The 25,944-nt window shown below is 36.5% G+C and overlaps 1 protein-coding gene across 6 annotated transcripts in view; it reads right to left on the bottom strand.

Moving 5' to 3' along the window:
* SENP6 (SUMO specific peptidase 6) overlaps window positions 1-25,944 on the bottom strand; it is a 97,362-nt gene that overhangs the window by 44,838 nt on the left and 26,580 nt on the right. For 3 of the 6 annotated variants that reach the window (XM_079779734.1, XM_079779733.1, XM_079779730.1), the window contains 6 exons: window positions 24,483-24,625; window positions 23,597-23,701; window positions 19,378-19,398; window positions 6,826-6,896; window positions 4,511-4,653; window positions 1,044-1,335 (listed from right to left, as the gene is read on the bottom strand). In XM_079779734.1, the coding sequence (XP_079635860.1) occupies window positions 1,044-1,335; window positions 4,511-4,653; window positions 6,826-6,896; window positions 19,378-19,398; window positions 23,597-23,701; window positions 24,483-24,508 (658 nt within the window). In that variant the 5' untranslated portion in view covers window positions 24,509-24,625. Of the gene's footprint in view, window positions 1-1,043; window positions 1,336-4,510; window positions 4,654-6,825; window positions 6,897-19,377; window positions 19,399-23,596; window positions 23,702-24,482; window positions 24,626-25,944 lie in introns of those variants that run through there. The other 3 variants (XM_079779731.1, XM_079779732.1, XM_079779735.1) reach the window with 3 other exon arrangements.

The raw sequence follows: 25,944 nt of genomic DNA on the forward strand, positions 1-25,944 counted from the left end.
CACACATATGCACATGTGTCTGAAGTAAGAAAAAAAAAGATTTAGGGGAGAAACAAAGTGGTAAAGAAACTAATTTTCAGAGTCCTTTATAGCTGTCAAATATTGGGGCTCGGGGCTGATCAGGGCTGGCCAGCCAGGTGAGGGGCCACGGGAAGTTGGTGGGGCCAATTGGGGCTGACTGGCTGTGGAAGGTTGGCTGTGGGAGCATCTGCTCCCTGGTGGTCAGTGTGCATCATAGCGACCAGTGGACCAGTCGTTCGGTTGCTTTGACTTTTATATATATAGATTAACAAGGCAATGTATCCATTTATAGGTCAGAGAGATTAAATTAACCAGGCTGAAGTTAGAAAGCTAGGCATACATGGACTTGACCTAGGACTGTGGCCAAGTTCTGTGCTTTTATTACGTGTGTGTGTGTGTGTGTATGTATGTATATATAAAAGCCTAAGTGACCGGCCAGTAGCTATAACACACACTGACCACCAGGGGGCAAACTCTCAATGCAGGAGCTGCCCCCCTGGTGGTCAGTGCACTCCCACAGCGGGAGCGCCGCTCAGCTGACCAATGGGTGCCAGACGCTGGGCTCTCGGCTGGCGAGCACAGCTGTGGCAGCAGGAGCCTCTCTTGTGGACACTCCCCCTATATGCCCAAGCGGTGGCGGCAATCACAGCGGGGCCAGGATGAGCAGGAGAGCACAGCGCACAGCCTGGGCTCGGGCTCGGGCTCCTCCTTGGCCGCCTGCCACATCGCGCACTACTTCGTGTTGTGCGGGATCGACATGGACAGCAAGCTAGAGCCCAACAAGCTGGCAGGTAAGGCCGGGCTGCGGCGGCACAGAGGTCCACTGATACCCGCAGGCCAGGCTGAGTCATTATTTGCTAACTATGAATACAATTTTAATCATCTACCCAAAAAATGTTACATAACTGACACAAGAAGACATGTTACATAACTTACACAAAACTATAGTTCTCAAATATACTCTTGTTCACCTTACAATGTTGGACTGATAAAAGCAATACCAAAAGGAGTAAAACACTTACTTGGATCATTCAGGTCTGACAGGCTTATTTTCCTTTCTTTTAGATTTGTGGTCTTGGCTCCTTTAGCCCTAGGTAAAATGACTTTCCCATTAGCCTGTAAATAATTCTGTCTATCACAATTAACAATAATATCAATTGGAACCTTTCCCACACTGTTGCCATAAAACTTGTTGGGTGTTAATGCTGTGTTTTGTGACTTCTGTCCTCCAGAATTCTGATGATTTGATGTTCTCAATAACGGACCAGTTGATTCATTCAAAGTTATAGCTGGTCTGCAACTTCTGGGCAAATCCTTAGGAAAAAGAATATCACAACTTTGACATTTGGTCTGAATTTCTTTTTCTTGACCACATTTTGGACAATATTCATACTCTTCAGAAAACTTAGGTTTCAAAAAAATATAAGACCTCGGCATTTTATTTCAACATCATGGAACAAATACATACAATATTTCAAAATTAACTCTCACTTCCCATCACATCACCATGGCTACCACAAAAATCCTGAATATGTCATATTAGTTAGAATTTAGCAGCAGAATGCTGAAGGAATTTTTGAGACCTTCACTCCAGCATACAAGGCATAAATAATCTTAACACGTAAAGTGCCATGTCAGTCACTGGTGACTGACACTATACTTTCTGTCTGGACCAGTCAGTCATTGGTGCCGCCAGTATATTGGTGAAATTGGATATCGTGGGCTAAATGGAAAGCAAGACAAAACAGGCTTGGCGCTTAATGTATTAAGGGAATCAATATCTAGTTTCTCAATTTCTACATATAACCTTTCCAAAAACCCAACATGATTATGCTTATGTCAAGGAATCTCCTACCACAACTGCTTCTCCTCCTCTTCAAAATAAGAATGCTAGCCCAGCTGGTGTTGCTCAGTGGTTGAGCATCAACCCATGAACCAGGAGGTCACGGTTCAATTCCCACTAAGGGCACATGCCTGGGTTGCGGGTTTGATCCTTAGTAGGGGGTATGCCGGAAATCAATAAAAACATAAAAAAAAAAAAAAGAATGCTAAACCTTTCTTCCATTTAAAATATCACTAATGGTATATTTCCTGGGGTATAAAAACTATTAAATCAAACCAAAGGACAATTTTAAATGTTGAAAAAAATGAATTATAAGTACTGGTTAACAAAAATTTGCAAGACAATTGATTTCTAAGTCAGTATTTCAAAAATATTTTAATGAAGGCTTACTATATGTTACAGTTGTGATATCATTAAAAATGTTTTCTGACAGTATCATGTGATTTGGGGCATATAAATTAGAAAAAGTTCAAGGTATTGAGTGATATTACTATAATTCTTTCCATAGTCATGTACTTATTTATGTGAAACTTATTTATGTACTTATTACCTCAGCATTTACGTCAATAAGAAGGAAACAGAAATAGATGTTGAATCCTGTCTCAGTATAGAACATATATTTATCCATGGAGACATGAACTAATTGAGAAAAAGTCAATGGCTCTAATTAACCCTTTGCACTCGCTTGCTTTTTTCTCGATTCCTTTATTCTACTCGGGATTTAATTTTTTAAATACCCCAGATTTTACAAAGTGCGGCAGTAGAATAAAAAACTGGAGTTTATTTTTATACAAACTTATTTATTTGGATTTTTTTATATTTCAAATTATTGATACATTCAATAACCGTCACACTCGACATCTGAGTGCAAAAGGTTAAAAGATGCATTTCCAATAACTTTACGCCAAATAATTACTTATCAAATTTTGTAACAACATATAATTTAAATCTATTAATAATTATTTTTGTATATTATATGTATTTACACTGTACTAAAGGCCTGGTACACGAAGGTGCAATCTCTAGACCTGGCTGTGGATCAAAGTGCAAGTGTCTGGCTTAGAAGGGCAGGGCCCAGGTGACCTCTGGGCCCTAGGCAGCACCTGGGCCTCCGGGCCCCCAACCGCCTGAGTCACAGCTCCGGAGTGCCCACCCGGAGATATAGTGAGTGTGGCCGGATGCCGCGGGCCGGGGCGCAGTGTGGGCCCCCCGGAAGCCGGGCAGGCAGCACACTGTCTTCTGGCAGGCCTTGCAGATCTGCTCCTGTGTGAACACACCAGGGGCCCGATGGGCCCCTGCAGTCCCGGTGGCTGCAGCCTGGCTCCTCACAGACGCCCAGCAGCTGAGCACCCACTGCCAGCAACATGGTGTCGCAGTCCACCATTTCTGTGCCTCCCTCTGGTGGTCAGTGCACATCATAGTGAGCGGTTGAACTCCCAGTTTGCCGGTCGAATGACCGCCCGAAGGGGCAATTTGCATATTGGGCTTTTATTATATAGGATTGTTATTTTAAATTTAAGTATAATTGATATACAAAATTGTATTAGTTTCAGGTGTATAATATAGTGATTTGACATTGAGATACCTTACAATGTGATCACCACACTAATTCTAGAAATAATGTGTCACCGTGCAAATTATTACAATATTATTGACTACATTCCCCTTTACTTTTTTCACCCATCCCTCCTTATCCCTACACTCTGGCAAATATCCATTTGATCTGTTTTTGTAAGAGAAATAACTCAGTCTAAAAGAAAAATATTTTAATACTTTGAGCCTCATATCAAAGGAAATTAAGTGAACAAATATTTGTTGTGACAATGAAATGATAGAATGAGATTGTCATTATAAAGATATATTGTACTTGGATGCTACCAGATCCATATATGAGAAGAGAGATCTAACCACTCCATTTAAAAACATTACTCCTCCAGTACCGGGCCAGTGGCGCAATGGATAACGCGTCTGACTACGGTTCTAAAAACATTACTCCTGCCTGGCTGGTGTGGTTTAGTGGTTAAGCATCTACCTATGAACCATGAGGTTCCATTCCTGGTCAGGGCACATGCCAGGGTGTGGGCTCAGTTCACAGTAGGGGGCATGCAGGAGGCAGCCCATCAATGATTCTCTCTCATCATTGATGTTTCCATGTCTCTCTCCCTTTCCCTACTTCTGTGAAATCAATAAAAATGTATTAAAAAAAAATTCTGATTGAGACTATGGCTGGGTATAGCTCAGTTGGTTAAAGCATTGTCCCATACACCAAGACTGTGGGTTTGATCTCTGGTCAGTGCATATCCAAGAAGCAATCAATGAAAGCATAAATAAGTAGAACAAATCTATCTCTCCCCCCTCTCTCCATTCCTCACTCTCTTTCTCAAATCAATTAAAAAAAAAAATTCTGGTTGAGAGCAGTTATTTGGAGTATGTTGCAGGGTGGCACTGATATATTCTTTCCAGAAAAAGACATTCTAGATTTTGTAGAGTTAAAAAATCTAGTGAAGTCAGAAAAGTTTGCCTAAATAACTTTTCTGTGTCTCTTCTAGTAGTATGAGTAAAGTTCACCTACAATTCAATAAATACTAAACATCATATTACTAAAATACCATCTCATTAACAACAAAGTATAATTTCCTTACCCACCTCTAAATCAGTTAAAGATTTTTTTGAGGCAGGAGACACAGGAGTAGTAGATTGGTATGAACTGTGACGTTTCTGTGATACTTTCCTTTTGATTTCAGACTCCAAGTATGATTCAGATTCTTCTGTTTTCTTCATTATTGGATCTAAAGAAAGGAGACAAAAATAAAAGTACTAAAATGAAATTTTATCAATTCCTCATGATGCTTGTTATGAAAAAATACTAACTTATCAAATTGTTTTAGTTAAAATAATGTTTCAACATATACAATAAAGAATAATCAGCACTTTAAGTCAAGACAATCCTATATAATAAAAGCCTAATATACTAAGTGTCTGGTTGACTGGTCGGCCATTCAATCAATCACAGCATAAAAAGCTAATGATATGCTAAGGCCACTCAACTGCTCGCTATGATGTGCACTGACCACCAGGGGACATATGTTCTGACAGGTAGGTTAGCTTGCTGCTGGGGTCCAGCCGATTGGGACTGAGCGAGATGGGCCAGACATGCCCTGGAGCCCTCCCGCGGTCCCTCCCTGAATGGCCAACCTCCTACGTCTCTCCCTGGCCATGATCATGCACTGGTGGGGTCCCTTGTCCTGGCCTGCACAATCCGGGACCCCTCAGGGGATGTTGGAGAGCCAGTTTCAGCTCAATCATGCAGGCATATCTACACTAAAAAAGAGAAAGATGCAAATTGACCATACCTCACGACACCCACCACCAATCAGGAGTATGCAAATTAACCCAACTAAGATGGTGGGTTAATTTGCATATGCAGACACTGAGCGGCCAGGGGTGGGATGCAGGCATTCTGCACCGCCCCAGCTATTCATGGCCTCTGGGCAGTGTGGGAAGGCGGGGCCGGAGCGGAAAGAGGCGGCTCTGGGGCCGGAGCGGAAAGGTGGTGCCGGCAGCCAGGGAAAGGAAGGACCATTCTTGCACGAATCTTCGTGCATCGGGCTTCTAGTTTATATAATACTAGGGACCCGTTGCAGGAATATTTCCTGCAAGACTTCTGCCGGGTTTCCCTCCCGCCCCTCCACCTCTCCCGCTGCGGCGGGCGGGGCGGGCCGAAAGGGCGGGGTGCCTCCCACCCGCAGCCACCACCGCCTCCAAGGCCACCGCGGCCTCGCACACCACCCGCCACGCCCCGCCTGCCGCTTCCACTGCGCGCCCTGCCCACCGCCGCCGCCGCCACCGCTGTAGCCGCATTGCTGCCGCTCACACTGCCTCAGAGGCCACCATGGCCTCGTGCTCCACAGCTGCGCTGCTGCCCACCCGCGCAGCCGCCATGCTTTCTATTTTCTTCACTCCTCCCTCCCTCAGAATATGCAAATTAACCGCCATCTTGTTCGCTCTGATTGGCTGTGGGCATAGCGAAAGTACTGTCAATTTGCATATTACTGTTTTATTAGCTAGGATAAGACCATTACAGCAGAATGACCAGAACTACCAGGTGTTATGATGTGCACCGACCATAAGGGGGCAGACGCTCAACATAGGAGCTGCCCCCTGGTGATCAGTGTGCTCTTACAGGGGGAGTGCAGCTCAGCCAGAAGCCAGGCTCACATGGCAGCAATAAGAAGCAGCAAGCCGAGTGGTAAGGAGCAGGGAGCAGGTGGACAGTAAGGAGCGAGGGGTCCTGGACTGCAAGAGGGCGCAGGTTGGGCTGAGGGACACCCCCTCCCATGCACAAATTTCATGCACCAGGCCTCTAGTTACAAGATAAAATATTACAACACTAGAGGCCTGGTGCACAAAATTTGTGCATGGGTAGAGTCCCTAGGATTGGCCAGTGATCAGGGCCAATCTGTGGGGCAACCAGCAGGGTGATCGGGGCACCTGCTCTCACCCGCCTTCGCTGGCCTGGCACCGCCTGCTCGCCAGACCTGCCCCCGCCAGGGCCTGTGGGCTGGGGGCAGCTCCTGCATGGAGCGTCTGCCCCTTGGTGGTCAGTGTGCATCATAGCGATCAGTCATTCTGCCAGTCTTTCCACCGTTCGGTTGATTTGCATATTAGGGTTTTATATAGTTTTTAAAAAACACAATTTTGATGCTATAACCCCAAAAATATTTGAGTCTTGAATTTAACAAAAAATAATAAAGATTTCAAATTGTAATCACCTGAATGTGCAACCATTTCTTGGTGATTTCATTCAAAATTAAATAAATTCTCAATTCAGTTATAATTTTTTTTTTTACATATTTATATTATACCTGGGAATATTTTAAAGCCAAGGTCATATCTTTACTTCTACCTTTCAGACTACTCAAAACCTTTTACAGATGTAACAGGTAAAACTGCACACTTACCAATACCTTGGGGCCAACTTAACCTTACAGGATTATTTTCAAATTTTTGGACATGAGGTGGATATTCTTTCCTATAAAAGGGAATATACATAGTTTTATTCTAACAAAAAAAATATTCTTCAAAATGAAAAAATTGAGAAAATACTTATACTTTAAAAGCAAAGCATAGCTTCTTTGCCATATAAAATACTATAAAATAACAAAACTGTATTACAGAAATATACTAATAACACATTATAAGATCTCTAAAGTCAGTGACTATTTTTTGTTTTGACAATCTATCAAACCCCATAGCAGGCATTCAAATTACTGTTCTTTCAAAGTAGTTCCCCAAATGCATAAAGCTATACTAATAATAGAGGAATATGCAAATTGTCTGGGACGCTGTCACAGTAATACTAACGACCGAACAGCAGGCTGGCAGGCTGTGTGGGGCGACAAGGTTGGCAGGGGGGGTTAGTGAGGGACGACTAATGACTGAATAGCAGGCTGTGTGGGGCGACCAGGTTGGTGGGGGTGGGGGTGGTTAGGTGAGACCAGGCCTGCAGGGATGGAAGTTAGGGGTGACCAGGCGGGGGGAGGGGGCAGTTAGGTGCCACAAGGCTGGCAGGGGGGCAGTTAGGTGTGATCAGGCCGGCAGGCAGAGGTGGTTAGGGGTGATCAGGCTAATGGGGGGGGGGGGGGGGGGGGCGTGGCAGTTACGGGCGGTAAGCAAGGCAGGCGAGCAGTTAGGAGCCAGTGGTCACAGATTGTGAGAGGGATGTCTGCCTGCTGGTTTAGGGCCGAATCCCAGAATTGGGCCTAAAATGACAGTGGGACATCCCCTGAGGGGTCCTGAATTGAAGAGGGTACAGGCTGGGCTGAGCCCCCCCCCCACTCCCGTGCATGAATTTCATGCACCAGACCCCTAGTCAGTTAATAAAAACATTACATGCTCTAGCCGGTTTGACTCAGTGGATAGAGTGTCAACCTGCAGTCCAAAGGGTCCTGGGTTCGATTCCAGTCAAGGGCATATACCTTGATTGCAGGCTCCTCCCTGGCCCAGGCCCTAGTCAGGCGCATACAGGAGGCAACCAATCGATGTGTTTCTTTCACATCAATATTTCTCTCTTTCCCTCTCTCTAAAAATCAATGAAAAAATATCCTCAGGTAAGGATTAAAAAATAACACATTACAAAAAAACTCATAATGCTTCATTTTCACATGTTTTGGGTATAAATAAAAGAATACATAGCAAATAAGATATTGGCTGAGGAGAATCCCAAAATAAGTACAAAAAGTGTTATATACAAAACTAGCAATCATACAAGAATTTTAATCTTGTATTATGACTACATTATGGGAATATACTTATACTTTTAAAAATATATTACATTTGCATATAAATATATACAAATACATAAAAATAAATACAATTGATTTTCAGGATTCTGAAAATAATCCTTAGTAAATAAGGGTCCTAAAATACAAAGCAAAAAATCTATAGCTAATTATGGGATAAATAAACCATTAAAGAAGGAGATTTGCAAAATGCAATTGACTAGAGAGCTATAATAGCTACTTTGCTATCCTAAAATAAAGCTTCTAAAATTATTCCTATTTTATTTAATCAGGATATTAAAAATAAGGTTATTCTATTATTTGTAAATCCATTCACACTAGTGAACAATACCAAATTAGACAAAAACTCTAAAGAAAGTTTCCTGTAAAGATTTAATACTGTATTGTAAAAGTCAAACTATCTAAATTGAAAACAAAATATGAAAATGACATAAGGAAGAAAATAATAAGCGTAATGACAGTAGTGTATTTGTAACAGCAGTTAGCAAATAGTGAGCATCATGTGCCAGGTACTGTTCTAAGTGCTTTCCATCTATTAAGTGTTTTAATCCTCACAATAATCTTATAAAACATATATTATTAGCACTTTATATGTGAGGAAACAGAAGCAAAGTGAGGTTAATTAACTTGCCCATCCAAGGTCACACAACTATTAAATAGCAATGCCAGACTCTGAATCCTGCTAAACTGCATTAATATTGATGAGTAATGGTGGTTTCATCATTATTGAGCAGCATTTGGTACAAGTGGGCAATTTCCACCCTGTCAGCTTAAAATATATATAAATTTATTTTAGAGAGGAATGGAGGATAGAACATCAATAAGAAAGAATCCTTGATTGGCTGCCTCTTGCACGCCCCCTACTGGAGATGAAGCCTGTAACCCGCACATGTGCATTGACCAGGAATCAAACCAGTGACCTCTTAGTGCATGGGACACTCAACCACTGAGCCACATGGCTGGGCAAAGATACCAACTTTAAATTGCAACAGAAACGATGATTTTAAAAGCAAAGTATGACAGTATTATAGTAAACTCCATACACTATCTGTAGTATATATTATTTAAAATTGTGGACACTCTGTATAATATATATTTTTTAAAACAGTGGACAACAGATTATATATATATATATATATTCTCCCCGTGGATATTTTTTCCACTGAATGGAAGGAGGGGAGAGAAACACTGATGTGAGACACACTGATTGGTTGCCTTCTGCACGCCCCACTACTGGGGGTGGGAAACCTGCAACCAGGGTATGTGTCCTTGGACCAGGAATCTAATCCGACACCCTTCAGTCTGTGGGCCAACACTCCAACCACAGAGCAAACTGGTCAGGGCAACAGATATTCTTAAATGTTAAGGATTATCAACAAGGTAAGTTTGAGCAGCCAAAAAATCTGAAAATATAGATATTCTGGGAAATGTTATAAGCACAGATTTATTCAGTAGTGACTGAGACAATAATAAATGTGTATGGATTGATGAAATCATAGCTAATTGATGAAAATGCTGCATTAATACACTGTGCTCTTTGCAATTTGACCAAGTGCCCTGAGCTCTGCATAGCTAATGAGGAACACACTGCATATATTCTTTAGTATCCATACTTTATTATGTATTGTAATTTAATGTTAATAAACTATTATGCCTGGCCTGTGTGGCTCAGTGGTTGAGCATCAACCCATGAACCAAGAGGTCACCGGTTCTATTCCCAGTCAGGGCATGTGCCCAAGTTTTGGGCCCGATCCTCAGTTGCGGGGCATTTCAGACATAATGCCCACTCTATATCCAATATTTGCTACATTTTCCTATATGAACAAGGCAAATTAAGTTGTTTTAAAAATTATAATGAATAAATTACAGAAATAAAAGCATGCCTTAGATTTGAATGTATGAATTTCAGGATAAAAGCATTAGCTTGAAAAAAGAATGAAACTTTCTAGCCACAAACTATCTGTGTTCTTTAAAATTTAGTTTTAAAAAGATTTGCTATGTGAACAAAAACATCAAATTTTATGTTAATTTCTTGGTTTAAGGGTTCCATCACTCTACAGATACTAAAATTTCAAACTCCAAACTGATCTGAAGCTCAAGTCTAGGATTGAATTTCTCAGTGGATATTTCTTTTCTACCTCAAGCCAAGCAAAAGCAGAGAAGCATCCCTGTCATGCCCTATAAGGTAGGAGAAGCATCCCTGTCATGCCATATAAGGTAAGGGGGGCTTCTGAGGATTTGTGTTTTGCGTAGAAGTTTTAGATAAAACCTCACCTCATGGTTGCAACATTTTACAAGCGAGATAAAATGAATTGAAAGAGCTTTTATTTGTTTGCAGAATTGTTTACATTAATATCAGAATGCTCTGTTCATTAAAGGTTAGACAGGCCTCAGCAATACAAGTTTTAAAAAATAAATTTAATTTTAGAATAACTTTTGATTTGCAGAAAAGTTTAAAAGACAATTCACAATTCTCTAATAACCATCACTGAGTTTCTCCTAATGTTAATGCCTTCATTACCATCACACATGAGTAATAGAAACCAATACAGGCACACTAGTATTAACTCCAGATTTTATTTGGTTTCATCAGCTATTTCACTAATATCTTTTTCATTCCAGAATCCAATCCAGGATACACTGATTTTAGTCTGTCTCCTTAGTCTCCTCTTTGTTTCCCAGTCTTATATTGTTTTTCATCACCCTGACACTGGAAAAGAAGTGATCAGTTATTTTGTAGAATGCACCTCAACCTAGGTATTTCTGATTGTTTTTCTTGTGATTAGACTGAGGCTGTGAGTTTGGGGTAAGAGTATCACAGATGTGAAGTGCCCTTCTTATCACCTATCAGGCGGTACATGATATCAATGTGATTTTTTATCACTGGTGATGCTAACCCTGATCATTTGGCAAAAGTGGACTGTTTGCCAGGTTTCTCCACTCTGAAGTTACTATTTTTCCCTTTCCACGCTCTATTTGGAAGCAAGTCAGTCAGTCTAGCCCACCAAAGGAGTTACTTTAGTTAAGCTCCACTTCCTGAAGAGGGGGGCCTATCTACACAAATTTCTTAGAATTTAGTAATAAACAGCTGTCCACTTCCCCAATTCGTTTTATTGCAGTTTGTAAAAAAATCCTAGGATAGTTCAATAATAAATGTATTCAATTATTTATACCACTCATGAATATTTTTTATACTTTAGTTTATAATCCAATTGTTTCAATTTTTGCCTTTGGAAGCTTTTTCAGTTGGCTCCTGTGCTGTTTTGATGTAACCTCATTCCTTTGTGTGTGTTTTTTATTCTGGTAAAATATAAATAACATAAAATTTACAAAAATATGGAATGCTTAACAATCTGCATGTCATCCATGCACAGGGGCCATTAAAATCTTCTTTGTATTGTTCTAATTTTAGTATATATGCTGTTGAAACAAGTACCCTTTTGTTTTTTTTTGAATACTTGCTTAGTTTCTGACACTTAAGATGCTACACTCATTCTGTGTTTTCCTTAACCCATCGCTAGAATCAGAAATTTCTCCACGTTCCTTTTATTAGAGTGGTATTAGAAACCAGGATCTGGTGGCTGGTGCCCTTTTCTTTTTTTAAGCTTGGTGTTGTTTTTTAAAATTTCTTTACTGATTAAGGTATTACATGTGTCCTTATTCTCCCCCTCACCCCCATTTTAAGCTTGGTTTTAATAGTAATTCATTTTTATCAACCTTTCCATTGCTCTGATTTCAAAAAATTTAAATTTCTATAAAATAGTGTATTCATTTTACAGTTAAAATCCCTATTCCAAACTCATGTTAAACTTATAGCCTAATTTTCAAAAACATGTATTAAAATCTCTCACATTTGTACTCTAACCAAAAACTTCCTGCATATTTTATTTCAAATGTTATATGACAACACTTAGTTGTTATACTCTTATAGCCTGTATCCATTATAAAATGTGCTTTACCCTAATACCATTTCACTGTTATTAAAATTCTACTCATGCTCTTTTTGTTTGCATATCTTGTGACTTTAAAACCCCTTTACTTACGAATTATTATTTTATGTCTTATTCTTGTAACAACATAAAATAGCTGGATTTAACCCAATTAGTTTATCTTTTTATTAACTTTATTCAATTTGGTCACAATTATTATAACACCTAATAGACTTCATGGTTTCCTTTTATCTTACTTTATTAGTTGTTAATTTTTACATTTCTATTTGCTTAACATTGTTTTACTTTGTTTCCTCTTTTCCACTATTTATACTGGCTTGCACAATTGCTATTAATTGTCATCATCCCCCCCCCCCCCGCCGCCCCACCGTCCCAGTTGACTTAACAAACGAACAGTTACTCTCTCTCTTTAGACCAAGCATGTCAAACTCACGGCCCACAACAAATATTTTTGTGGCCCAGCCAATATAACAGTTTGTAAGAAACGTTTTAATAAAAATTTCGTAACTTAATTTTTACAAAATCCTGTTACACATAATTATTAATAATGAACTACAATGTTCGATAATGACTGATTACTATAATCTTGTTGCATTCATTTCCCTTATGAGCCGGCACAACATTTCTCTTCACTAATACTAGTAGCGAGTATTTTTTTAAAAAAATATTTTTCTTTATTGATTTCAGAGAGGGAGAGGGGGGGAGAGGGAGAGTGTGTGTGTGTGTGTGTGTGTGAGAGAGAGAGAGAGAGAGAGAGAGAGAGAGAGAGAGAGAGGGAGGGAGACCAATGATGAGAATCATTGATTGGCTACCTCCAGCACGTCCCCCGCTGGGGATCAAGCCAACAACCCAGTCATGTGCCCTTGGCCAGAATTGAACCCGGGACCCTTCAGTCCGTAGGCCAACGCTCTATCCACTGAAGCCAAACCAGCCAGGGTAGCAGCGAGTATTTTAGCTGCCGATTGCTATGTCATTAGTCTTGGACTGACTTGTTTGGTGTAGGCAACAGGAAATATTTCGTTTTCGGAGAACAAGAAAAATAGGTTTATTTTCGTTACGCTTATTAATTTGTGCAGTTATTCAGTGTCTGGTAAGTTAATGTTCAAGAAAAAATATTTTTATTAAAATGTTTTATTATTTTATGTTAATGATTACTCATTTATTTCAGCTCTCTGTATTCAGCATGTCTCTATCGAAATAAACCTACGTTTCTATGAAAATTGAACATTTTTTATTTTTTGCAGCCCACATAGACTTAAACCTTCTTTATTTAGCCCATGTTAGCCTTTGAGTTTGACATGCTTCCTTATTCCAATCGCATGTTTCTATTTAAGATGTCATCAAGATTCCAACTATTTCTTCAAGCAAGATGTTTAACTGCATTCCTAATAGGCTGCGGTCTTTAAATTTCTTTTACTCCCCCCTTCAACTCCTCCCAAGAAAAGGCCTTAAAGACTTTTACTTCTGCCTTTCCACCTCCCCAACTCCTTAACTTTGCTGGGATAATTTGAATACCTAGTCACCGACTATTTCTTTTCCTTTGCAGGACATCTCTATTTGGAAAGTGGAACATGTTTAGCCTTAACTGAATGTTACTGACTTAGTTCAATTGTGTCAAATTATAAGTCATATACAAAATGTTTTAATCTCCAAGATTTATCAGGTAATAACACTTTCCTAACTAAAATGCCCTAAAGGCTTCCACTGAGGGCACTAATATAAAATCCAAACTCTGCAGATCACTTTACAAAAAGGCTTTTATAATCTGGACCCTAGCTGACCTCACCAAATTCACCTCATAATATTTTTCCCTTTGCTATTCAAACTCAAGACATATTGGCCTTGCTTTCTGTTCTTGAACATGCCAAACTCATTCCTGCATTAATATCTTAGTACCACCTCTTCTCTATCTGGAAAAGCCATCTGTATGATCATGGCTTGACTGACTCATTTAGTCCTTGGTTAAATGTTAGCTTCTTAGTAAAGAGTTTCTCTGAACATGCAATCCATACTATTACTCTCTATCGTATCATCCAATTACACTTGTTTACATAGAACCTATTCCATGTTTACCTGTTCATTATCTGTGCCCATCAAAATTAAACTATAGGAGTCATGGATTTTGTATGTATTGTTCGCCACTGTATCCTTATGCTTATTGATAAATAGTTAGAATGAAAAAAATGTACATATCTAAAAGGCAGAATGTAATTAGAAATGTATTTATCAGGGCAAATATTTGTATAAACACTGCCACACAAGGACGATAATGTCAAAACTGAACCACTGGACACCATGCAGAGCCATTATACACAATTCAAAATATTACGTTGTCAGTTAATGTACAAATATCATAATTCAGGCATCTCAAAGGCACTGTAAACTTGTTTATATCTACTGATAGCACTGGTTAGTTGGAAATTGAATATACCTGGACTCTCTAGTCTGTTTAGTGTCTAGTCTAGTTCTAGTGTTTTCAATCACTGTTTTCCTCACAATATATTTTATTATGTGTCAAGTCATTCTTCCTATTCTTCTTTTAAAAAAATAAGTCTGTTGCTTTTCTCAAATATTTATTCTTCTAAATAAACTGATCAAATTTCTTAAAGTCACTGAGATTTTTACTAAAATTGCATTAAATATACTTTATTTTAAAGATTTATAACTAGTGTAATATATATAAGTTAGTAATACCTGGTATATATAATTTATATTATTACATATATTTATTTTTTAATCCTCACTCTAGGAGTGAGGGTATTTTTTCCATTGATTTTCAGAGAGAGTGGAAGGGAGGGGAAGGAAGGGAAGGAGGGAGGGGAGAGAGAAAGATCAATGTTACAGAGACACATCAATTGGTTGCCTCCCACATGCTCCTGAAAGGAGGGGGTGGGTCAGGGAGCAGAGAGACGGGACCCGGGACCCTCTGGGCAGGCCAATGCTCTAACCACTGAGTCATGCTGGCCAGGGCTATTTATATTGCTATAGAGTAATAAATCTAAACTTCCTTTAAGGTTAATACCTAATAACCAACCAAAAAATAATAATACATGTCCCAGATTACATTCTTTAGGTACATTTATAAAGAAGTTACACATCATTAATTTTATCTCAATATTTTAGTTGTTATTGTGAATGAAGTTCTAGTCTTTTAAATGTATACTCCAATTGATCAGAAGTGAATAAAAGAATTAATAATACTATCAGTCTTGTAGTTTATCATAATGCTCAACTCATTATTTCTAAGGTTTCAAGTGACTCTTACAATTATAAGAAAGATAGTATCATCTGAATATAATTTTATTCTCAAATACCTTGAGACGCAATTTATAATGCTATTACATGTTGGTATCACCTTTCTGTGAAACATTTCAGCAGTACTTATCAAGAGCATTAAAAACATTTGTAATCTAGCCCCAAGGATCCTTTCTCAGAGCTGTATCTTACTAGATGCATTTAGAGATTTATATACAAAGCTGTTCATCAATGTGTCATATATAACAGTAATAAACAACCAGAAATGGGCTAAGGGGTAAATAGATTATTTATCTACAGGACAAACTACTATGAAATCATTAAACATCATTTTTAGAAACCAACTTAATGGTAGGGAAAAATGGTAGGGCATATTATTATTGGGTGAAAATTCAGAATATACAGCTATATTTTATTATTATGTGTTATGTATATTAAAAGGTTATTAGGGAAAAATTATTAGAAAGAAATGCAACATGATTCTAATAACAATTTGAACAATTATTTTAAAAATTATAAAATCTCTAATTATAATGCTTGCTTTTTCAAACACACCCCTTACATAAGCATTTCTAGCATTTCATATACATATATTCTTACTGCATTTTTCACCTTTATACCTTATTGTTATTTTAAAATTCACTACCATATTTAAATTTTTTAAAATTTGAAAATCACTGTATGTTTCAATTTCATAATGGGATTCTTTATCTACGGAGGGGGGAAAAACATAACCAAAACAGTTCTAATATAGTAAATATTCTGAATTCCTGGTACTGCCACAGACACTGTATTGACAACCCATCTGTCTATGAGTCAGAAAGAAATTTGAGTCACCCAAGTTGTCAAAGTCACCTACAGCAAAAAAGCTGGCAGCAAATTTTTTGTCTGTAAGCTCTAGATCTTAATCTTATTATTTATTCCAGCTTGGTCTTACACGTAAAACACACATCATTGTGCCCAGTATACAGTACAAATGAAAAAACTGGGGAAAACATTACCTTCTACAACTATCTACCTTTTTGTTTATTCAATAAACCATTCTCTTTAATAAATAAAAAATTTAGTTCAGAGATTTATAGCTCCTCATATGTTAAGGGACATTACTCCTCAAAGATCAGAAAACAAAAGGTGGCTCAGTGTTCACAAGGGGGGTGGGGGGAGAGAAGGCTTATGTGAAAAAATTTACAAAGTAAAATCTACTGATGCAAAGTTCTTCTCAGTTTATCTCTGACAAAGCTAAATGCAAAATAATTTTAGATAAGGACCCAAAGGATTAATGGGCAAAATTCAACCTAACAGTAACTAAGCTACTGAATTAAATCACTCAGGTGTTTTCCCTACAAAGTATTTTAGAAACAGTTGCTGCTGCATATCTAGTCCCTGGTATTAATCTTAGTACAAAAGACTGAAAGAATTTCAGTAGCTATTACTATACAGCAATTTCAAATTTTACAGTGTATAAGTTTTAAATAATTATCTGATTTGTTCCTCACAATCTCCTTTAAAGTTGGGTATATATTGCCAAAACCATTTTAGAGTAAGTTATATACCTACTGATAATGCTGGTTACTTAATTCTACATCTGACTCCTATTCAGTATTATTCCAACAAGAATGTGAGCTGTAAGCCTAGCCAGTGGGGCTCAGTGGCTTAGCATTGACCTATGAACCAGGAGGTCACTGTTCAATTCCAGTCAGGCACATGCCTGGGTTGTTGGCTTGATCCCCAGTAGGGGGCATGCAGGAGGCAGATCAATAATTCTCTCTCATTATTGATGTTTCTATCCCTCCCTCTCCCTTTCTCTCTCTGAAATATATATATATATATATATATATATATATTTTTTTTTTTTTTAAAGAATATAAGCTTAAGAGGGTAGAAATTTTTGTCTGCTCCCAGAAGAGTGCCTGGCACATAGCTATGGAAATATATGCTAACTTTCCTCTACAGAAATATGCCTAAGGAGCCAAAACAGTGGGAATAAAAATTAATATAAACCCTCCAAGGCTATTGTGAATAAGAGAATAATCTAATCTCACAGGAGAAGGGGATGGGAGGCAGGGGAGCAGGAAGAGATTAATCAAATAATTTATATGCATATATGCATATCCCATGGACTCAGGCAACAGTGCCAGGAAGGCCGGAGGGGGCTGAATGGAGGGGGCGATAAAGGGGCGGAAATCTGTAATACTGTCAATAACAGAAAATAAATTTTAAAAAATAACCTAAAATTGTTATATTATTCTGATAATGTAACAGTAACTATATTTTATCTATCTTATGATATAGCATATAAGAACACATTTTTATAAAATAAGAGACTGTTTCAATATAATTGTATTAAGAGTTACTAAATGTGCATTCTTTAGCAATTTTATTAAAAACATCTTATTAATAGCTTTCCAAAACATATAGTCACTTATGAGTTAAAAATATAAAATGACTCATTTATATTTGACAAGAATAATGATTAACTCACAAACAACAACAATAAAAAGACACAATGGGAAAATAATTTTTCTTTGCCAGAAGATAAATAGTAAAATATTTACACAACCCATTCATCTAAAGCAAGTAATGTTTGTGATATATTTCAGAATTGTAAAATACGCCCAAAACTTTTACTGATAGGATCATCCTTAAATTTATATTTCAGAAACTTGGTGTTCATGAAGATGGAATATGTGTTTTATAAAATATTGCACGTTATCTTCTTTGCCCTCTCTATACAGTTAAACAAAGTTACAGAGTTAAAATATTAAACTCATAGTTAATAATTAAAATCATAGACTGTCCCTTCTTTTGACATTCACCAATATCATGAAAGTATTTGTTTAATATAAGGGCCGTTAACCTGTTTTTTTGGGTAGAGGGTTCAGAAAATGCTTTTGAACTCTTAGAAAAGCAAGAAAAAAAATATGCACATGCATTAAATATTCTACATTTATACAATGAGCAAAGAAGCTATTTTTTTAAATATATTTTATTGATTTTTTTACAGAGAGGAAGGGAGAGGGATAGAGAGTTAGAAACATCAATGAGAGAGAAACATTGATCAGCTGCCTCCTGCACACCTCCTACTGGGGATGTGCCCGCAACCAAGGTACATGCCCTTGACCAGAATCGAACCTGGGACCCTTCAGTCCACAGGCCAACGCTCTATCCACCTAGCCAAACCAGCTAGGGCCGTGGTCGGCAAACTGCGGCTCGCGAGCCACATGCGGCTCTTTGGCCCCTTGATTGTGGCTCTTCCACAAAATACCACGGCCTGGGGCGAGTCTATTTTGAAGAAGTGGCGTTAGAAGTTTAAAAAATTCGGCTCTCAAAAGAAATTTCAATCGTTGTACTGTTGATATTTGGCTCTGTTGACTAATGAGTTTGCCGACCACTGACTAGGGCAAAGAAGCTATTCTTATGGACATTTGCCTTAGAAGAATCACAACCATTTCACTATTAAAAAAAATGTGTTCTTAAAATTTTGTTCCCATGTTATTTACATTATTCAACATTTCTGCAAAAGAACAATACGTTTGCCAGTATTGTTACATAGGGAACAAACGATCATAAAATTCTGTTACAAATCTTTTGGGTCAGAATAGGAATACATTTGATGTTAAAGAGTTTTAACTCCAAGCTTGAGGTATTCTAATTTCATTTTCCCCTCACTCTACTAAAGTGTAAAATATAGTAAGAAAGATTTTAGTAATAGAATTAAAATCAACTTTACTACTAAGGCACTGAAACACTAGTTTTAAAAGGAAAGAAGTCACACATCAGCATAAGTATATAATAACCATTCATGAAAAAGTGTTATACTAAGAATTATGGTAAAACATTACCAACATGGCCAAATATCATGTTTTTCTACTAGTACATTTCATTTTATTACAATAATTACTAAGTTTTAATGATGATTCTAATCAATGGATATTTTTCAAAGCATACAAATCATTTGATACTTAGTATTATATCCATGCTCTAATTTCATCGATATTAAGCTTACCTTTCCTTTTGGTCCAGACTGCTTAAAACATAAAAAAGAAAAAAAATGTAAGAGGCAAGACCTCATTTTTGATATATCACTGTAGTTTTAGTAACTGTAAATAAGGCAAAACTCTAATGTGATTAATTTGTTTTCAACACATTATATACTATGTTTTGAATCTTGTCAGATATACATATTGTTTTTCCATTTTTGTCAATAGAGAAAATACTTTATATCTAAACATATTTAAGGAAGAAAAAATGATATACAAAGATATGAAAAATTCTTGAAAGCTTTCATTAACCACCCAACATTTGACTATATGTTATTTTATAGTTATGTAAATAAGTCTTCAAGAAACAATACAATTTCTTGAAAGTTATACAAAAATTTTAGTGGTTCCAACCCTATTATTAGATGTGATTATTTGCTTCTGAGCAAGAAAAATAAATTTTAAGGTTGAAACTTTTGCACCAAAGCCTTAGTATATGGTTTGGGATACAAGGAAAGGTATGGGATTTAAGATCATGGCCTCTAATCAAAATCCCAATGTATAAAAAGATCCACCCTTCTCCATAGTTCATAGAAAACATAAAAAACTACCAACATCAATTACTTAAAAGTAAAGTTATTAAAGCCCTCAATTTAGAATAAAATTCACATTCTAGAAATATTCCTCTTTATTATAAAAGGAACTAAATATTCAGAACTAAGCAAAACAGTTTGCAAAATCCTTAAGTCCCCACATTAACTCTTGTATTCCTATCATGTGGAACACACAGGTAAAATCAATTTAATCCTAGCAAAAAAGAAAAAAAGAAATATGGTAACTTGGTTTTACAAAAACTACATCAAAAAGAAACACTAATTTTTTAAAAATATTTTCAATAGTAAAAAAAGCATTACTATAAACTTACATGATGCCATATTTAAAATTTTACCTTGGCTATTTAAAATAATGAAACAATCTGTATAAAATAAGTTTATGCTGTATAAATAACAGAAAAATGAGGGAATATGTAATATATCTAATTTATAAGTCATGGAACATTTATAATATTCCTCAATATGTATTTATTATCAAGTCCTACCCTAGGGAAGCTTACATACTTAAAAATAAAGCTTTTTAAAAACGGGAAGGAAGTCTAATTAGTAATGTAGGACTTTGTAAAAATGTCAACTTATATTCTTGTTGGGCTATCTCATTCTTGAACTAGTGGTGTACCAGTGCTCTTAAAATTTAAAAGAAAAAAAAAAAAAGAAAGGAAAGAAGACTGACTGACTGATTCTGGTATCCATGACTTGATTTAGGACTTCAAAAATTCATTCATTCAAAGTAGTGCTTTTCATTAATAATTAAATCTTGCTTATTCCAGGAGCCCATTTTCCCATGTATGGTGTATAAGTGCTTTTGTAGATATTCATTTTCCCCTATGGGCCTTACAAGTCTTTTTTACCTACCCTTAATAAAAACAAACAAAAAAACAAAAAGTGAAATGTAAATAAAACATAAACCACTAAATGTGCTCTTGTAGCAAGACTGATGAAAATTAGAGGTGAAGATGGTATCGAGTTATATACATTTTTTAATTTCTGCTTTTTTCCATACCAAATACTACCCTTCTCCTCCATCACTGTTAATAAATCAAGAAACCATCTTTTAATATGAATTAAATTAACATTTGAAATAGCAGTAAGAAAATAGACTGGAATGGTAATATTCTCCCATACAGTAGCTAATCTGATCTGATACTTGAACAATCTTCATTCATTTCTTTTAGATTAAAAAGGTGTGACATACTTGTTTCCGTATCTTACTAAATCACTATAAATTATTCAAAAAGCAGGTCTGATTTATTTACGAGACAAGTTATACCACACTCCAAGAACAGACTGTATGTGTGAATCACTAACTGGTGGCATATCCTTTAATTTCAAATTAAGGGTTGAAAAAATAAAAATTAGAAACTATAAAAGCCAATGTGCTACAGTCACCTGAGGCCTACACTAAGGAAAACCAATGAGTAACTATCTTTTTTTCACGACTTTGGCTATGTGGTTTCTACTGCATGCAGTGTTCTCATTTATCTAGTAGACTCAAAAGTTATTACTTTAACACTTCCTTTGTGAATTATTTACCCCTCCCTTTTCTGTAAATAGTACTACACATACTTTGTATATCTCTACTACTGCAATTACCATGAAATTGTTTGTTCACTTGCTTTCTGACCTCTACCTTAATCAGACTTGAACTTTAAGGCAGGGACTTTGTCATATTCATCTTTGACTACTCTGTACCCCATCTATGCCTGGTTTATAGTATGAAATGAATGTCTTTCAAGGAAGAAAACTGGGAAAACTCTCAATGACTTGTCTTTGAATTTTAAAATATTTTTAATGACAGTTACATTGCAATAGGAGGTATAAAAAAATGTTTATTCTATAAATAAAAAATAAAAATAGAATCTATCCTGCTGACAAAACTTTGGGTTTTCCTTATTGTTCCTACTTTTTCTTGTCAAGTACGTTAGTTCAGGATTGTTTCTACTCAGATTTTGTTTTGTTTTTTATTTTTAAGAAAAATTTTACTAGTGAATAGTAGTTCCTATTAACAGAATCTAATCTTTCCTGAACATAAGTAATGATACACATGCATGGTATAACAAAGTGTGCAGACCAAGAATAAAACAGAACAAACCAATTTCCAGAATAAAGTCAATTTTTTAACATAACCAACAAAGAAAAGGGAATGAGGAGAAGTCATAGTGTAAATAAATCCAAACTAACAGATAACTTCAAAAGCAATAATAATTTTGGTTGCAGAACATATCACTTGATCATAAATTAGTATTTCAACTTAGAGCACGTTTTCAGAATATCAAGAACACAGATCTTTACCAGCAGTGGAATCTATCAATGCATGAGAAAATTGTACCTCTCCTTTTTCTTTCCCCCTCATTACTCTCTTTTTCTTATTTAGTCTCTTGTTTGTGCCACATGTAGGCCAGAGAGCTCGATTTGTTTGTGTACTTTGTAATAAAGCAAGCCAATTTTTGGTATGTGCAGTGACTGCTCTTTCTTTTTAGTTGAATTTCCCAAATATTTTATGTGAAAAGTATGATTAAAAACTGACATATTTTAGTAAAAAGGGTTTTTTTTACTATCCTAATACATGAGAAAGATTTAAGATTTTTAAGTAAAAAATACATGTTATAGAAAATCTATGTAAATAGTAAACATAACAACGGTTTGTAATAGGACACTTTCTGAATGAGTAGCAGTCTAGATTGGTATTTTTAAATAATGAACAGCATCTAGCATATATACCAAATCTTTAAATTTTACTAGTTATAAAAATTTTTATGTAACAATTCATAATGCAAGAAATAAAGTTTATTTAATTGTTGGAGTCCAAGAATTTTTAGTAAACTGAAATTGACTCAGAATTGAAATTTCATAATCATTTTTGGATGGTTATGAAAAACCTCAAAAAGCATTTAAAACACCAAGCTTTCCCCATTATTTCAAGATTCAAGTAGTACTCCACAGCCAATGAGAACATCAGAATCAATTAAAACTACTAAAACACAAAATTTTCTAAAACATTTAAAACTAATATTGTGATTTATTGACACTATAAAATCCTATGAACCTTATAAAGAAAGTAAGGTAATAACTGTAGTGTTACTCATCAGAGCTAAACTACCAGCTGAAGATTTCTCTGTCAAATACTTTAAGTTCCAATGTAATAAAATTAGTGTAACTTAACTGGAATATAATGCAATAAAATGGCTTTTATTTAAAGGAGGCATGGGACATACTGACATACTTCAATGTGAGGTTGGGAGGACAAGAAGAGATAGACCAAAGAATTTATATACTTGTATGCATAGTCCATGGACACGGGCAATAGGATAGTGAAGACCTGAGGAGGGTGGGCAGGGGCGGGGGCGGCGGCTGTAGGAATGGGAGATATCTGTAATTCTATCAACAATAAAAATGTGTATTAAAATATAATAAATAAAAAGTCTCTGTACAGAATGTAATTTATTCAAAAGCAAATATAAAAGAATAAAATTCTATGACATGAGTTATTTCAGAGACATGATTTTTACAGACAATAGAAACAGTAAAATTTCACAAATTTAAAAAAATGGGTTTTAAAAAAAGAGTGAAAAAACTCCTATTAAAGGGCATGGTATATGTATACTAAACAAAGGCAATTAGAATCCTTTACCTTTGAGCTGCTGTTTTTACAATTGGTATCTGTGCATTAGCATGATGAAAACATCTACCATCAATAACAGTTCCAGAACGTAATGATGAATTCTGTGTATTTTCACTACAAATTCAAGAAAAAAAGAATAATTTGAACAACAGAAAGTTACAAATACAAATGCAAAATAAATCCTTTAAAATCTGAGTGCATGCACAAAACCACTTAAAAAATGTATAAACCCAATTGGCCATGTTAAATTGTACATTAAGAGTTTTCCACTTTCTGAATTTATCTCTGAACTAGAGGCCCGGTGCATGAATTGGTGCATGGGTGGGGTCCAGCTATCCTGTCCAGATGGGGCCGGGCTGGCTGGGGGGAGAGGCCACGAGTTGTTGGCCAGCTGTCCCAACCCCCTGGTCAAACTCCAGGTTGAACTCGCATTTAAGGGACAATTTACATATTAGCCTTTTATTATATAGGATGCTTCCAATACAGTTTATGAAAGATAATAAAGAGTAGAACACTAGAATAGAAATCATGAATTCTAAATAAATGTTTAATATTATAAGATTTCCAGTAAATTAATTCAGATGTTTTCTCTCCTTATTCTCTATTTATAAATGAGACTATTATAAAAAGTTTTTAAACCATGAGCACTAGTTTTCTTGCATGCCAAAATACAATGTTAATTGTAAAGAAAATAATGAGTTCTAAATTCTACTTCTAATTCTGCCACTGACTCAAAAGTTACTTAGCTTTTATGTACCTCCACTGCCTGCCTCTAAATTGACAAAGTAGAAATGAATAGTGATTTTCAACCCTATTTCTGGAAGATGTAACAGCCCAGTCATATCAGTAACTGGTTCACTATGACAACTACTAGGAAAGGTTGAAGTGCCTTTACCTCAACTTCTTTTTGTTGCTCAACATGTTAAGTCCAATTGGGTTGCCCTTTAAAGGTTTAAAATTATCAGACTTGTTTCGTCTTGCATATATCTTCCAAGAATCACCAGAACCAGTAGCAACAATTTCAGATTGACGATTTAACTGTAAAAAAAAGAAATCCATAATTTATCAACAACTATTTGAAAACTAATTTATTAAAAAGGTGGTAATATATACTAGCTATTAAGGAGGGGTGGGAAGGATGGCAATGGCATGGATCGAAGAGTAATTCAACTATAATACTTTTATTTCCTAAGGACAACATACACATAGAGGAACATGGGTTTTATAAAATTATTTTCTTTTTTACAAATATATTTTTACTGATTTCAGCCAGGAAGGGAGAGATAGATAGAAACATCAATGATGAGAGAGTATCATTGATCGGCTACCTCCTGCATGCCCCAGACTAGAGATCGAACCTGCAACCTCGGCATGTGACCTGATCAAAAATCAAACCATGACCTCCAGGGTCATAGGTCGATGCTCAACCACTGAGCCACGCCATCCGGGCTGGTATTACTTTCTTTTCATTTAAATATCACCAAAGATATTTGAGAAAATTAAAAGAAAAATAGGCATGCTATTTTTAAAGACAGAGCACGCCTATGTCTTTAGTTACCCGCCCTACCCCCAGGCAGATTACCTTTGCCCTTTTCTCTCCTAAACTCCTAGAGCCCTTCTTTTGCTTCTGTAACTTGTTTTCTGAGCCTATGCAGCCCAGTTGGCTCACTTCTACTACCTCTGTAACTTTCTAAATAAACTTGCTCTTATAATAAAAAAAAAAAAGTGTACAAAAACAGAAGGGATAAGGGTGGAGGATCTTAGCATAGCTCTTTCCCACAAGAGCAAAAAATAAACATTTCCCCTACTTAACAGTCCTTGATGCTACCTGTAGGGAAGTACAGCCAAATATGCCTTCTACTTCATTTCAATGTGGACCATGTCTTTGGCTTTACCATGAAAGTTTCTATATAAACACAAAAACAGAGATGTTTTCATACTTTCAAATGATAATATAAACATGTATATATCACTATTTAGGTAGCTCACAATATGACAATATAATGGCCCGTGAACCAGGAGGTCACAGTTTGATTCCCGTCCCGGTCAGGCACATGCTAGGGCTGTGGGCTCAATCCCCAGTAGGGGGGCAAGCAGAAGCAGCCAATCAATGATTCTCTCTCATCATTGATGTTTCTATCTTTCTCTCCCTCTCTGAAACCAATAAAAATATTTAAATAAATAAAATACATATTTTTAAAAAGACCAATCTAACTACAAAACGTATGATTTCCCAAAATGCACTGCATGAATTTTTATAGCGTTGTTTGTAGAAATATAAGTACTGATTGTTAACAAGAGGCAAAACCAAGCAATGTTACTCCCCAAAAGACTGGAAAATCATCAGGATGAAGAAC

The sequence above is a fragment of the Cnephaeus nilssonii genome (genome assembly GCF_951640355.1).
Source record: "Cnephaeus nilssonii genome assembly, chromosome: 9".
Taxonomy (NCBI): domain Eukaryota; kingdom Metazoa; phylum Chordata; class Mammalia; order Chiroptera; family Vespertilionidae; genus Cnephaeus; species Cnephaeus nilssonii.